General features: G+C 41.3%; 1 protein-coding gene across 3 annotated transcripts in view; it reads right to left on the bottom strand.

The window, feature by feature from the left end:
* Positions 1-15421, bottom strand: part of MGAT4D (MGAT4 family member D) — a 44143-nt gene extending 28722 nt beyond the window's left edge. For 2 of the 3 annotated variants that reach the window (XR_001412929.1, XM_014950068.1), the window contains exons 1-2: positions 11682-11830; positions 1093-1254 (exon numbers count right to left, since the gene is read on the bottom strand). Coding sequence is in view for 2 of the 3 variants with exons in the window: in XM_014950068.1 (XP_014805554.1) it covers positions 1093-1254; positions 11682-11772 (253 nt within the window). In the remaining variant the exon portion in view is untranslated. Of the gene's footprint in view, positions 1-1092; positions 1255-11681; positions 11831-14719; positions 14815-15366 lie in introns of those variants that run through there. The other variant, XM_014950069.1, reaches the window with a different exon arrangement.

Genomic DNA, 15421 nt, shown 5'->3' with positions numbered 1-15421 from the left:
ACAAAAAGAGGCAGAGAAGAACAGGATAAGAAACAAAGCTGGAATGCACCTTGTTCCTTCTTCCCCTGTAGGAATCCTGGTTAATTCCCTATTTTAATCTGATAACAGCCGCTGTACTGAATGCAAATAAGGATTTTTAAAAACTAGTTTTCAGTAGTACCCAGACTCTTTTTGAAGTCAGTGTGTGTTGTGGAATGTCTCCAGCACAGAGATGCCCCTTCCAGTTTTCCTTCTCTCCCCATAGAAGTAGCTCTTCCAACCTGAACAGGGAGGAAGGCAGATCCTGCACCACTACATCATTGCTTCTAGGGGACAGAATCTGCCCAATCTGTTGTATGCAACTACAGTGTGCAGACAGATGGGCACGTACAACAGTCTATAGGGTAAGGATCTGATATACTTTTAAGTAAATAAGATGTTTAATTAAACAATGAGAAGAAGCCAGATGACTTGGGTAAACTTAACTGCATGTTGGTTTCCCTCTAAAAAAATCCAAAACCAAAGAAAGAAACAAAAATTCAAGAGGCAACATTCTTAGGCTGTATCCAGCCAGTAAGACCTCATGGGGCTTCTCAGCTCCAGGGTTCAGGCAAGCACCCACCTGTATGTGGGCTGCTACCTCAGTGCCTGGGGTCTGCTGGCAGGATGGCAAAGCCCTCATGGCCAAAACTGTCCCCAGAAAGTCACTCCACCTGGACAATAGGGGGACCAGGACTATAGAACACCTGAGGAGGTCTGTTTCCTTCAGGTTAGGCACAGCCCTGTTACTTATCAGGGCGTAGTGGCATAGTGCTCTCTAGTTGGCAGCAAGAGAGATATAAGCACTGTAAATAACTCATGCACAGCTTTGGCACTATGACACCACTGCAGTCCATTATGCCCCCTTTTTTTCCCCTCTCCTTATTTGTTTAATTACTAACAGATCCTATTTAAAGAGGGACTACAGATTACTTCCCCACCCTTTTTTTAAAGTCAAAACTTCCGCCTATATGTTAACATAATCAAATCAATGATTTTTCTCCCTACACCAGTGATGAAGAAACATGAGCACACAAAAAAGCATTAACACAGTACATTTTTATACACACAAACCTGTACGATTTATTGTCAAGTTCACTCTTTTTGCGACTGCACGTTTAATTTCATCTAGGGCACTGCTCAGTTCGTGCGATCTTTTTTTATTTTCCTTTTCAGCATACAGAAGTCGTTGTCGAAGTTCCAGGAACTGGCTTTGGTACATGTCAAAGTCATTTCCTGCAATGAGAACATAATTTCTTTTCAAAGAGGTGAATTATACGATGGAATAAAGTTTAATAGGAGATGGTCCAGAAGACACAACCAGGAGTGTATAAACAATAATAAAAGAGGCTGCTCAAAGGTTATTCATAGAATGGAGAAGTCTGGATGAGTACTTAGAAGCAGAGTTTTGGGAACAGGGCTGGGCAAAGGCTTGCAGTTGAAGACAAGAATCTGACATCCATAATAAGGAAAAAGTCAGTGAAAGACTATGAGTTGCAGGGGAAGGTGCTATCCGGTAAAGCCAATAAACATTTTTCACTAAGTGACAAATGCTGATGACCCTTGTCACACTGACGAGTGTAATCGTGTAATAGTGTTTTATACAAATGACAAGCCATTAAGATTAAAATCCAGATATTAAAGTATTCAGTCTTCATCTATGAGTTGAAAAGTGCCTTAAGTATATTAAGAACTATTAGTAAAGATGATTATTTGAACTTCCGGATATATTTAATTAGATAACAACTAAAACTGTGCTCTAGGTTGAAGGATACCTTCCTAATACATAGCCCACCCTTGATGAAATATTCTACGGTCACATTGATGTTAGAAACACTGTTATCAGACACCTCTGCTGTTCTGCACAGGTTTCTCACATAACGTCAATGTAATGTTTACAGAGGATCCACTTTCCTAAGAAGCAAGTACTGTCAGAACTTCTCGGTTATCACAGATGATATACAAGACTCATACCTCACAGTGCCTCCACTGCCTCATTGCCACGTGAACAAAGATCGTTAGACTTATTAAAAGTATTATAAGGCAACACTTGAATAACGTCACTCACTTTGCAATAGGAAGTAAAGAAAGTAGACGGCAGAAGGGCATTTCTACTTAATTTAAAAAACATGTTTTATAATACTGCTTTTTTATTGGATTGTGGTTTGTTTGCTTGATTGGCTGTTTTTTTTAGTTAAATGCTGTTATTTTAACATTTCTCCCACTCTATTTGTGGTCTGTGCCAAGTCCCATCCTTGGCAGGACTCGTTTTCTAGGACCCACCATTGTTTCTCAGCAAAGGTGAATTCCCAGGGATTCTAGCCTGTAAAAGAGACAACAACAAAGACCAAGCCCACAATCTCAGGATATATACATGTTGTCACAGGATGGAACTTACTGCTTCTGAAAAGGGAATCAATCATTTTGTAACGGAGGTGTTGCAAAACTGAATGTTGGAAAGAGCTAGAAAGCGTTCCACTGGCATTTCCAGCGCTATAATAGCATAAGATTTTTCTAAAACAAACTAAAAATCCCCTCACTACAACTACATCAGGAGGAATCAGTAAATAAATTGCGGATGAATAATAACATTGTAGTCCCTTTATTCACAATTCTTTCAGCTACCCAGTGTCAGTGTGATTCAAAAGTGTCACTACTGGGCTGATATTTTGGCCAGCACCAAGTAGCAATTGCAGTTTTATTTGCTTACTTACAGGTGAGCCTACCAAAATACCACAGACAACGCTGGGAAATGAAAGGTCAATACTCAGCTATCACTGAGTGCACCCGAAGAAACTGGCATTTGTAATCAGCATTATCTATTTCTTCAGGGTAGAAGAGAGAAGCCACATTTTTGAGCCTTTCAGAATTGAAGCCTCTGTTTGGTTAGTAGAACAAGATTCCTAGGAACTGCTTATCTCATTTGATTCTGACAGCTGGGGAAGCAAGGAACGTAGTATTCACTCACCCTTAGCAAAGAATGTGTTAGTTATTAGAAATGTATATAGTTTGAAATAGAACATGAAGTGTTATTAGAGCATATGTAAACGAGCAATATTAACTATTAGTAAACCTTCAGCAAAAAATGTGTGTTTGCAAAGCAGTACTGAACTTTTTGTATTTTGCTGTGCAATAAGGTACTGTCCTGAACATTATTTATTACTGATATAATTGTAGCAAGCTAAGAAGAAAAAAATCGAATCATTATGAAGCTAAATACTCTAAATATTTAAATAGTCATTAAGTTTACATGGATTTTAACGTGTGTGTGGAAAGTGTCACTTTTCAAGCATCTAAAGATCTACAGAGAAATAAAAGAGCTAAAATTTCTTGCTTGGAAAGAAGCAGACAGGGCATTTTCACAAGTCCAGCTCTCTCTGGCAAGGAGGACCAGGAGAAATACACACTTTTGGCTGTATCATGACACACTGTCTGGCCCCAGTGATAGGCTGACTTGACAACACCTTGTCTACAAATGGGACTGTCAAGATAAAACTGAAAATGGAGAGATGAAGACCTATGCCAAAAGTAAATGAAGTACAGGGAAAGAGGAATCACTCTGCTGGGCTAAGGAAACCCTACTAGGAAATTTCAATGGGGCTATGGTGGCTACAAGCCAGGGGAGAAAAAAAAAAACAAAAACAAGAGCAAACCAGACTCTGATAGCATTCAAAGATTTTGCAACAGATTTTCAGCTCTACTACAGCATTTCCTCTGTTTACTACATGTTGTCATATATACTTACAGTAATATGTAATTCTAAGTAAAGTGTAATTCTAAGCTGGCAATACTTAAAAAAGTTTTAAATGCAAATCTCGTGCTATTTCCCAATAGATACATATATATAACTTTCTGCACCGAAAACTGAAACTGTTTAGAAATAATACTAATCTCTAAAGCAAATACTCATTCTGAAAGTCAACCCATTTTTTTCTCTTAGCTCTACACACGCACAGTTCCCATTATCATAAATACTTCCAGCTTTATTAACAATTAATTTCTGGCTATATCTAAGAGCTGTGGAACAATTCATCACTATCTCTTCCTAGCATTCAAAGAAAAAAAATAAAAATTTAAATCAGAAGCAGCAGAAAGGTGGGGAAAAAACCCCACTCCATAGTCTACCAGTGATTTTTGTTCCTATGTCTTGATTACAAGCTACACTGCTTATGATACCCAATGACATTTTCTTGCAGAAACTGAATTCTGGTTAATGCCCTTTTTAAAAGAAAATTATGTAAGCACACTAACTGCAAAAGATCTTGTCACACTCTGCGCTTGGAACTACTGCTCGCTGCTCAGGTTAATGAAGCATATTAAGCCATTGAGGCATGCATTGCACTAATAACTGTGACGGTTTGTTATCTTCCTGCAACTGATCTAAAACAGAGAGACCTTTCTAAATCTTGTTACACGCTTTGCAAGATTGGGTTTTGTTCTCACAGAGTGAGGAAGAAAAAAATCGCCCAAACAATGCCTCTGTCTTAGTTTAGAACAGCCAGTTCTTACATAAACACTTAAATTCAACAATGTGCTAAACTCTAAGGGTATTTAAGCACCTTTCCAGGTAAGGGCACCTTCCTGAATTTCTGCATGATCTTTAAATATTTTGTTTATAGCATTACAGCACAGAATTATTTGTGTCTCCCAACAGGTTAAAGACAGCCAAGAAAAATTAACGTAAAGTCAGAAGCTGCTTCAACTGCATTGGGTACATTCACCCATTATGTTTAATGTTCATCAGAAGTGGGGTAGCTTCGATTGTTGAGCTTTAAGCATAGGACACAGCATGTCTTAATGCGTGTCTTAAATATTTGGGGGCCTCTGAAATCAGTCAGTGCTTAGGTTGGTTTATTTTACACAGCTGAAAAGGGAAGGTGAAGCTTCTAGTTGTTTCCACTCATCTGTCCCATCCATGCCCTGACGGCAACTGGGCTGCAGGGACTATTGCTGCAGCGGATGGCGGAGGCTGCGAGTAGGAGGAGAAAGATTAATTTCAGCCAGGCACAAATCTCAGCCGGCTGGCTGAAACCTTTGCCTGGCTGTGACACAGCAGTATCAAACGTGCAGGCTTGGTAGGGCAAAGCATGGGGCTTAACACACAATGAAGACTCTCTCACCAAGTTTTTATAGGTATCTAGATAGGCGTCTGAGCAAGCAGAGGAACCGGCAGCAGGATGTTCTGCCAGTGCAGAATTTGTCTCTGACAGTATCCACATTAGGAGCTTCCAGGCAGGGGAGACCAGCGTTAACCCAAAGCATCAAAGAAAAGCAGTGTGCCAGCAACATCGAGGGGGAAGTTAGGGCTCCTCTGTGCCCATACAGGGGATACACTAGGGAGAGAATCAGAATCACTTTCCTGTATCAAAACAACCAACCAACCACCACACAAAGTTAAAACCAAATTTTAAAACCACATTCAACTGTACAACAAACGTGGACTCACTATTGGGTTTGGCATAGAATACCTTTTACTGAACCCTTTACATACCATATCTAACATAAAATAGATAAGCGAACTTGTTTCCAAGAAAATACAACTTCAGTTCTAATATTTTCTTAAAGGTTGGCAAGCAATCCTCATTTTAGATTTGTCTCTTTCTATTTTAGAATGTTGTGAAAAGTGATCTTCAAACATTCAGTCAGAACACCACTATATAGGAAAGCAATAGTATTAAAATAAGTGGAAAAACGTATAAATTGAATGGATATCGTATGGTGTTTGCCCACAATTGGTATACCTTGTTTTTAATATAGTAATGCTAATAACATGATATAGGTCCTTAATAGCAATGGAAAATTCTGATTTGAATATGGCCTTTATCAGATAAATAAAAAGTACCCATTCACTTCAAGCAACGGTTATTGCTTCGTTCTGGTTAGAATTTTGAATATTTTTACTGTTCTGCCTGATGTAGCAACAATCACTCATTTATACACACATTTAATTAAATGCCTAGCCACTAGCTAAAGTATTTCTGGATAAAACTCTGTTCCTCAAGACTCTGCAACATTAGGAACACATGAAGGTCATATATTTACACTTGTTTAAGTACAGGTTGTGATGAGACACTGCACAGCAAACAAAGAGAGGTCTGAAATGTTCCCTTTCTCTACAAAAACCAACAGTAACTGGTCTCATTTTGTATCTGAATCTTTATAGGATTTATGACTCAGTTCCTCTACTTTTGAGGACAAGGCAGCCACTATTCTGCCTGAAGTAATTGCAAGAAGCAACAGACTCTTAGTTCACGTTTAGAAGCCAGTAAAACAGTATTTCTGGATAAAACTCTGTTCCTCAAGACTCTGCAACATTAGGAACACATGAAGGTCATATATTTACACTTGTTTAAGTACAGGTTGTGATGAGACACTGCACAGCAAACAAAGAGAGGTCTGAAATGTTCCCTTTCTCTACAAAAACCAACAGTAACTGGTCTCATTTTGTATCTGAATCTTTATAGGATTTATGACTCAGTTCCTCTACTTTTGAGGACAAGGCAGCCACTATTCTGCCTGAAGTAATTGCAAGAAGCAACAGACTCTTAGTTCAGTAAATTACACATTTAGAAGCCAGTAAAATGATACAGCTAGTTTCTAAGTCTTGGATATGAATTCTGATATAAAATTTGGGATCAGTAAATACTAAGTCTTAGGTCCCATTTGAGTTTGTTGTATATTTGGGTTTGGTTTTTTTAAATACCTAAATGCCAAACTACACAAAGAAACAGAGTAAGCAATCGGGGGACTGCAGAAATTCTCCCTTAACCACACTGTGTATTTCGGCCACATCCTGACCGATGTTGGCGATACAGCTAGTTTCTAAGTCTTGGATATGAATTCTGATATAAAATTTGGGATCAGTAAATACTAAGTCTTAGGTCCCGTTTGAGTTTGTTGTATATTTGGGGTTGGTTTTTTTAAATACCTAAATGCCAAACTACACAAAGAAATAGAGTAAGCAATCGGGGGACTGCAGAAATTCTCCCTTAATGACACTGTGCATTTCGGCCACCTCCTGACTGATGTTGGGGCAAAACCCATTTGTGCAATAACCTCTGTACGCTCTCAGTTCCACTGGAAGGAAACGTACGCATGAAGGCAAGGAGGGAAGGGGAGGCAAGTAGCCTACCAGTCAACTGGGACAAGTGGGGAGAATGGTGGTTAAACACAGCCTAACAGGGATAGAAATGGAAGGAAAATTGGCTTCTGCATGTTTATAAATCTGGACAAGCTGTACTGGCTGAAATGAGAATGGTGTAATTCAAGACTCCTTATCAAATCTGTCAGTTTGCCACTATTTAATTGATGCTTTGAGCCAGAGTGTACCAGTTGGGTCTGGAGAGGAGACCTGCAAAGAACTCCATCACAAATGAAAGAATCTCTTGGGGACCTGGCCTGGGCACACAGCAGGAGCAGGGGTTGGCCAGCAGAAACAAAGCATCACACCATGGGCCGAAGATTATTGGAAATAAAATAAATGTGTGATCAGCTATTTGGGCTAGCATTCTAGCTAGCACATTAATATATTTTAACTACAAAAAATTACTTTCATCAGAAATACCTTTTTGACCCTTTGCACCCCTTTTCCTGATGAAAAGTTTTGTGAAATAATGAAAAATTTAGTATGTTAAACAATTTGATAAACCTTAAATATACTTCTGTGAATGCAATTAAGTATGAACAGTTTCTCTTCTTCACCCCACCTCAAAGGAATAACTAAAGAAAGCAAGGTTTCACAATGTTTGACTCAACGTGAATATATTAACACACTTTCATTCCTGTGACATCGTATTTTAGCATCACTTTCTCCTAGCTTCCAGAGAAAGCTTAGTTATAATTTACTTGGATAAGGTATCCCACAGATTTAGGTGAAGAAGGCAGCAACATGTTACAAATGAATTCAAAGAGATCTAATCTTGTACCTCTTAGAAGCAATGTGAAGAAGCGCTGCCATGTGAGATGATCTGATTTACCTCATTGCTGTGACTTCTGAAAAATTCATTGTTATTCAGCCAAGGCACCGAAGTTTCTTTTTATTCAGGAATAGTCTTTCCTCTAAAGAAACTTTATGCAAGTTCGTAATGAGTTTATAATGCACTCTTGCCTTCTCTTTTACTGTTTTTCAAGATTTGCTACTTCCGTATGTTTACTTTCATATTTCTTTATACCTGTGATAATTCTTCTGATTTATATTTACATGGAAAACAGTAGCTAAAGCTGTGTGAGAAGATCACTGCATGTATTGTATAGTTGTATACTACTTCCCATAACTACAAATCCTTATGAAGGGTATTTATATGAGAGCAAACAGTTTTGGCCAGGTGAATTTCCAAGTGGATTGTAACTCAGTCACACAACAGTAGGAACACCTGCATCGTTCCTGACAGCAGCCCTTCCTATCCCCAGATGCAAACTGTTTGCTTCAGCCAGGTTCTTTTTGGGGCCGGGGGAGGGACCGAAAAGCTCACAGCAAAACCATGCAGGATGTGGAACAGGTATTGCTACAGTAGTTTACTTGCTGATTACTTGCTAATAGCAGCCCGTGTTCACAAACACTCTAGAGGAGTTGGAGGAATCACCATGCAAGTTTAAACAGACCGTATCAGGCTTTGCTAAACACCTAGTGATATCTCCATAATTACTTCTATCTCTTCTTGGGTTTTGCCACAAAAATATCAGCCCTATTTAAAATTAAATCTCTGCTTATATTTATAAAGCAATGGAAAAAGTGACTATGAAAACATAGAAAGAATAGTTAAAACACATATAGTTTTAGTCACAATAGCTGAAGTCTAGTGACTATGGTAGATTCTGAATTTTCATTTCTAAAGTGCGTGATGCAGGAGTCAACAAGTCAACACTCAGGCTGCACTGAGTGGTTAGAAGCAGCACCAAACAGCCAATGCTGTCACTGGCAGCAAACACATTTCACCTCAAATCTCTGAAGCTAGCTGGCCCCTTAGTACAAGGTGTTTAAAGGTTGCTGGCTTAAGCTAATGATTTTTATTTGCACAGAAATAGGGACAGGGCGAATACCCAATCTACACTCCCAGGGCTGAAAAGCTCTCAGACTGCAGACAGAATGAACTGTATTTTACAGGGCTATTCAATACTTTTCATATTATGGAAGTTCTGAAGTCCTGAGCTAGGATGCCCTGTCCTAGTTGTACAACAAACCAAACAAAAAGATTACTTGTTATCCCAATGTCACTACAATCCAAGAAACAATAACTGGATAGAAACAGGAGGGAACACTGCAAACCTGCTGCTTAGTGCTCTATGCTGTAGCCAAAGATCAAGGGCAGCCCAAATGTTTAAAGAAGGAAACTGAAGTAAGAGGAGATTTAACAAGTTTGTTGCAGAAAATAAGCCAGAGAAGAACATTTGACAAATGAGTGAAAGAGATAGGAGCTGACAAGCTGAGACAGTACTTGACGTCTCTCAGTGACGGGTGGGATAAGTGAAAAGGGTGTTAGAAAAGTAAAGAAACATCGCAGTTTGTGATGCAAGAGAAGTGGGACCTCCTGTAGTGGCATGTCAGTGGAGAGGCAAGTTCAGCAACGCAGATGGGGAGACATTTTACAGTATCTAAGCAGAGGTATCTGTCTGTTTTCAGAGAAAAATCCTAATTTCAAACCACCTTCCTGAGCAGATACCCTGTATCTGAGCATTAGTTGGTTTGCTCCCAATGCTTCTCTCTGTTGAAAAAAGTAACAACGTTGGGCTGTTCCTGAGTTGTCTGGATGGGTAAAAGGTTTCTCCCTTTTAACATCACTCAAGAGCAAAGATTATCTTTATAGCAAAATAAACTTACTGCAAAGTCATTCACTGCTGTTACCTCCTCCTTTAGTTACTAGTATACACGCTTTTATTTACACATTTGTGAGATTTACGAAGCTTCAGAGAGAATGTGTCCCTGAACACTACATATTTACATTTGTAAGGGTTAAAAGCTTGTTAAGAAAACAGGTGCTAATAATAATAATTAGGAAAATTATACCATCTGAGAGGAATTAGCTACTCTGTTTACTGTGGAGGAGACGACAACTGTGGAAAGAGAAAAGCTGAACCAACACTTATACATATTTACAACACTGCATATTACCCTCTCCCCCCCCAAAAAAAAACCCAAAGCAAAACACCCCAGTATGGAACACCAGCAAAGGACAAAAACAAAGCAGAATGAAAATGGAATTTCAGCAACAAGGAGTCAGAAAACACGAGTCACAAGATAAGATAGTGATAGGAGTGGTAACTGCGGATGGGACAAACGCTTTCATTCTATCATCCCTTGGATCTTAGTTTCTTAAGACACACCCTGCTTTTCCTTCTGTTTCTCCTTCCCCACTCCCAGCCCAATTGCCACTGAGGAAAGGGTTAAGTGTTGCAAGATAAACAACCACAGAGTTGACAAGAAATGATAAAGGCAGGAGGATCAGCACTGTCTCAAATCTATTCAATATTCCCTTGTGGGGCCACGATTTCTACCACTGCTTCTATTTGTTACAGAAAAAAATAAATTAAATAAATTAACAGCTACTCAGAGTTCGGTGTTCATCCCGGAAATTCCAAACTGGCTCATTCTAATTCTTCTCCATCTATAAAACCACACCTTTTATAAAGATGTATACAGAAAGCACTTCAAGATCCACTCTCTCACCGTCACCCCAAACAATAAGCCATGTCCGCAGGCCCCACAGGTACCATCTGGAGAGATCTTCTAATTTATTTCCAGAAAATAACATCAGTTTTATATTTCCTACATGGACTCAGAGAATCTCAGATGTGGCTTTTTGTAGATCTATCCAACATGTGCCACCTACGTAACTTTTAAAAGAGATGTTACGCAATCTTAACGTTTATAAATAAAAATATAAACAACTTGGGCATTTTTTCCGCTGGATTGAACATTGCGTTCTGGTGCTGGAAAAGTAACTGTACAGGAGGCACAAATACAACTGCAGCACGGTTAGTGGTCCTCCCTGAGTAATATTCAGCAAAAGAACGCTTAAAAAGTGAGAGCCACGGCGATCACATTTAGACTTGTTCTTCCCATCCTAACATAGGATGGTTGTTAGTAACTTTTACTATTTTTTTTTTCTTAATTTGGTTTGTGGTTTGGTTTTTATTAGTTTAAAAAAAAAAAAGGATAGGTTTGACCCAAATATCCACTCCCATCAGCTGTTAGGCAAGCTGGTAACTCAGTGCTCGTACTCCACGACCCTGGGGGACCGGCGAGACCATACAATCATTTAGGTTGGAAACGACCCTTGGGATCATCGAGTCCAACCATCAGCCCTACTCTACAAAGTTCTGCTCTACACCATATCCCCCAACCCACATCTAAATGACTCTGAAACACCTCCAAGGAGGGTGACTCCACCACCTCCCTGGGCAGCCTATTCGAGGGGACGAGCCTCCCACTAGCGGCCGGTTCCTCTTTCCCCGGGGCTGCCGCCGAGCCGAGCCGAGGGGGTCAACCCGGACTAACGCCCCGACGCGGGAGGCTGAGCCGCGGAGCGGCTCTCCGTTACCGGTCCCCCATCCTCCGGGAGGGGACGGACGTTGCCACAAGCCGGTCCCGGCGGCAGGGAGGCGAGCAGGTGCCGTCGGGTCTCTCGCCCGGTGTCCCCCCCGACCCTCCCCCGGGCTCCTCTCACCTCGGGTCCCTTGCCACGCCGCGAACCACAGGAGGGGGAAGGCGGCACCGAGGCACAGCACCGTCAGGAGCCGGCCGAGCCGGGACCGCATCTCCCGGCGGGGCTCTGCCCGCTCGCCCCCCGCCGCCGCCTCCTCGCCCAGCCGCCGGTTCCCGGGCAACTGCCGGCCGGGCGTGTCCCCGCCGCGCTAACCTGCCCGCCTCCGGGGACCGGGGACGTGCCCTCTCCCGTCACCCCGGCCACCCCGCTTCCCCGCCAGGCAGAGCTAATGATGCCTTCATTTGCATATTGCTTAAGAGCTCGTACCGGGCAGCCAAGCCGTAGCCTACAATTAACACATGCATTCAGCACAGGCAGGTAAAAGAAACTGTTACGGGGACACGGTTCGAGCAGAACCACCCACGTTTTATGACGAAAAAAGCCCTCATTTTCATACCTGATGGGGTGGTTTTCACTTTGACATGTTCCCTACCTGCTCACAAATCTCACCTTCCTTCCCCCCCCACTCCACACCTGCGACAAAGAAAATACGGTTTCCCGTTCTGTTTTGCAAAGATCTAACTTCTGAAATGGTCAGGTGCTAAAAAAGCAGTAACTGACTGCTATCTGTTACCTATTTCCTTGATTTATTACTAGCATGTATAACTCATTTCCTTATTTACCCAAAGGCTATAGTATTTATAAAATTATGTTTGATATTGATACAATATCTATTCCCTCCTGCTATCTATTTGTTTATTTAACAATTGCATCTTGACTTAAACAAAACCCCTAAATCATCTGGAAGGGCATTTTGTCAAGCAAACCAAACACCAGTGTCCAGACACAAGCGTGCTGGAGTCCTACAGTGACTGCTGCCTTCACGTGCCACCCTTCATACTGCCAATGGTGCAACCATCTCCCTTTCTGAAAGTTAATCCTGGGCTCCCCAAATCTACACGGCTGCACTTGCAGAGATAGCGTAACCTTCCCGTGTTTGGATGATGATATGGATGGGTTCGCTTCTCTGTTTGCTAATTACTTTGGATAAATGGGCCAAGGCCAATGGGATGAGGTTCAATAAGATCAAGTTGGTCTTATTGGCCCTCAGGTTGGCCCTTGGGTCACACCAGCCCCACGCGGCGCTACAGGCCGGGAGCAGAGTGGCTGGAGCTGCCTGGCAGAAAAGGACCTGGGGTGTTGGTCGCCTGTGGGCTGAACATGAGCCAGCAGTGTGCCCAGGTGGCCAAGGAGGCCACCAGCATCCTGGCCTGTGTCAGGGACAGTGTGGGGAGTGGGACTCGGGAGGTGATCATCTCCCTGTACTGGGCACTGGTGAGGCCCCACTTCAAGTGCTGTGTCCAGTTTTGGGCCCCTTCCCACAAAAAAGACACTGAGGTGCTGGAGCGGGTCCAGAGAAGGGCAACGGAGCTGGTGAGGGCTCTGGAGAGTAAGTCTTATGAGGAGAGGCTGAGGGAGCTGGGGGTGTTCAGCCTGGAGAAAAGGAGGCTGAGGGGAGACCTTATTGCTCTCGACAACTCCCTGAAAGGAGGGTGTAGAGAGGTGGGGGTTGGTCTCTTCTCCCAAGTCACAGGTGATAAAGACAAGAGGAAATGGCCTCAAGTTGCACCAGGGGAGGTTCAGATTGGATATTAAGAAAAATATCTACACTGAAAGGGTTATCAAGCCTTGGAGTGGGCTGCCCAGGGAAGTGGTTGAGGCACCATCCCTGGAGGTATTTAAAAGACGGGTTGACATAGAGCTTAGTGACATGGTTTAGTGATGGTTTTTTGATCAGGGTTAGGGTGATGGTTGGACTAGATGATCTGAAAGGTCCCTTCCAACCTAGACAATTCTACAATTCTATGAATTATAAATGCTATTATTCATTAATAATGCAGGAGACTGCTAGTAGCCTGTATCAGCATACAAATGGAGAACTAAACACTCCATGACTCCATGAATCACTGTGAAACCTTGAGTTAGACCTCACTATTCCTGATCTGTACTCATCCGCTCTCAACTGCCCTCTTCCTTCTGTTCCGGACTATATCTTTGATATTTTTATGACAAATCTTCTTTAAGGTATACTTTAACTATGTACCTGTAATTGTTCATATTAACCAACGTGATTATGGCTCAATCCTCTTACCCTGGTGCATCCTCATCACCATTTCCCTCTCCAAGTTAACAAACTAAAGGCACTACTTCTAATGGAGGATCAATGTAGATTTTGGCACATTTGCAGTAAAACGGAGCTTTAGACTTAAGAGGAACAAATAAACATTAAATATATCATATGTAATGACTAAAATGCCTTTTAATTGACCGGCTGGTATTTTACCAGTTACAAAGCCAGAGTGAACATATAAATGATGTGGTCAAGCAGGAGGGCTAGTGAAGATAGCAGAAAGCTAACACACCCCTAATTTTAGCTTATTTTCAAAGCCAATAAGAAAAAAAATATTACATATTTCCAGAAACAAACCTACACATTGTACAGGGAACATCTGTGGAGACTGCCACTGAATGCATTACATGTTATTTATTAAGGCTGACACTAAAGCAGATGCAGTTACTCAGCCGTGCCGAGTTGTGGTGATCATTTACTTAATGCTGACTTCTTAGACCAGTGCATTAACTTATGATGAGGTAGTGCATTAACTGATCCTCCAAAAAAAATATAATCAAAACACCTAATCATTGAAAATGTCACAAACTTCCACTGCCTTAGGACCTATTTGCAAATAGGCCCTCTTTCTTGCTTCATGCTCGCCTTATACCTTCCTCCCAGTGCTCTGTCCATATGTCATTTCATATGCTCAAGAACCGTGCACAACTGGAATAAGACGCGCAGGGTTTTTTTGGGAGGTTACATGTTTCAGACCAGTTCTACCTCCCAGCAGCAGACTTTCTGCATTTTTGACAAACTGGTCACCTTTAAAAATACCGTATAGATGTCTTGCCTAAACCATGACAACAGAACACGTGGCTGAGTAATATCCAATACTTGCACTAAGCAAGTCAGTCAGTGGACCAGTTCCATCAAGACAACTTACCTGCAAGAAAGAGTTTCTAGGCGTGTCCTCATGCTTTGTAACCGATTGTCTTTTCTCACCAATTGTCTCACATTTTCCATACTGTTCTCACACATCTGTGTGTACGCAAGAGCAGAGATAAGAAAGACTAAAGTAAATATTTGACAAAATACAGACTCATGGGTGAAGCAAGTAATGGATTATTTTGCATATGGGTTACAGCTGTCCTTCATCCACAAGGGTACATGAACAAATAACTACTAGTAACAATGGGTAATAGTCACTGCCATGGAAAATTTTCTGATTACGTAGATACTACCAACTGATATTGCTGGTTAAAGTCACCTTTTATTTGCCCTGCTGTCACCTAAGAAATGTAATTTTATAAGGTAAACAGTAGGTCATTGTCTTCCCTTCAACCGTCTCTGTGAAGGTAATGCTGGAAGACAACTACTGAAAGCAAAAAGAGGAAGATATAACTTTTTTTTTTAGCTACAGCTTTATATTTTTGACCTGATATAATTTATGAATGGACTGAATGTGATGATACAGAAGGACCTTGCATGATTCAAGTGCTAACATTTGTGTAAAATCAAACATGCTGACAGCTGGATCACTCGGTTCTGTAAAGAAACCAATGAAGCTTTAAGTCAAGTGTTTACACTTACTTGTTATACACCGAAAGAGATGATCAACTTGGGAACCTAAAGAGAAATTAATACA

Source organism: Calidris pugnax, unplaced genomic scaffold (assembly GCF_001431845.1).
Source record: "Calidris pugnax isolate Ruff unplaced genomic scaffold, ASM143184v1 scaffold42, whole genome shotgun sequence".
Taxonomy (NCBI): Eukaryota; Metazoa; Chordata; class Aves; order Charadriiformes; family Scolopacidae; genus Calidris; species Calidris pugnax.
Note: the sequence above shows the minus strand (reverse complement) of the source record. Positions and strands in the feature narration are given on the sequence as shown.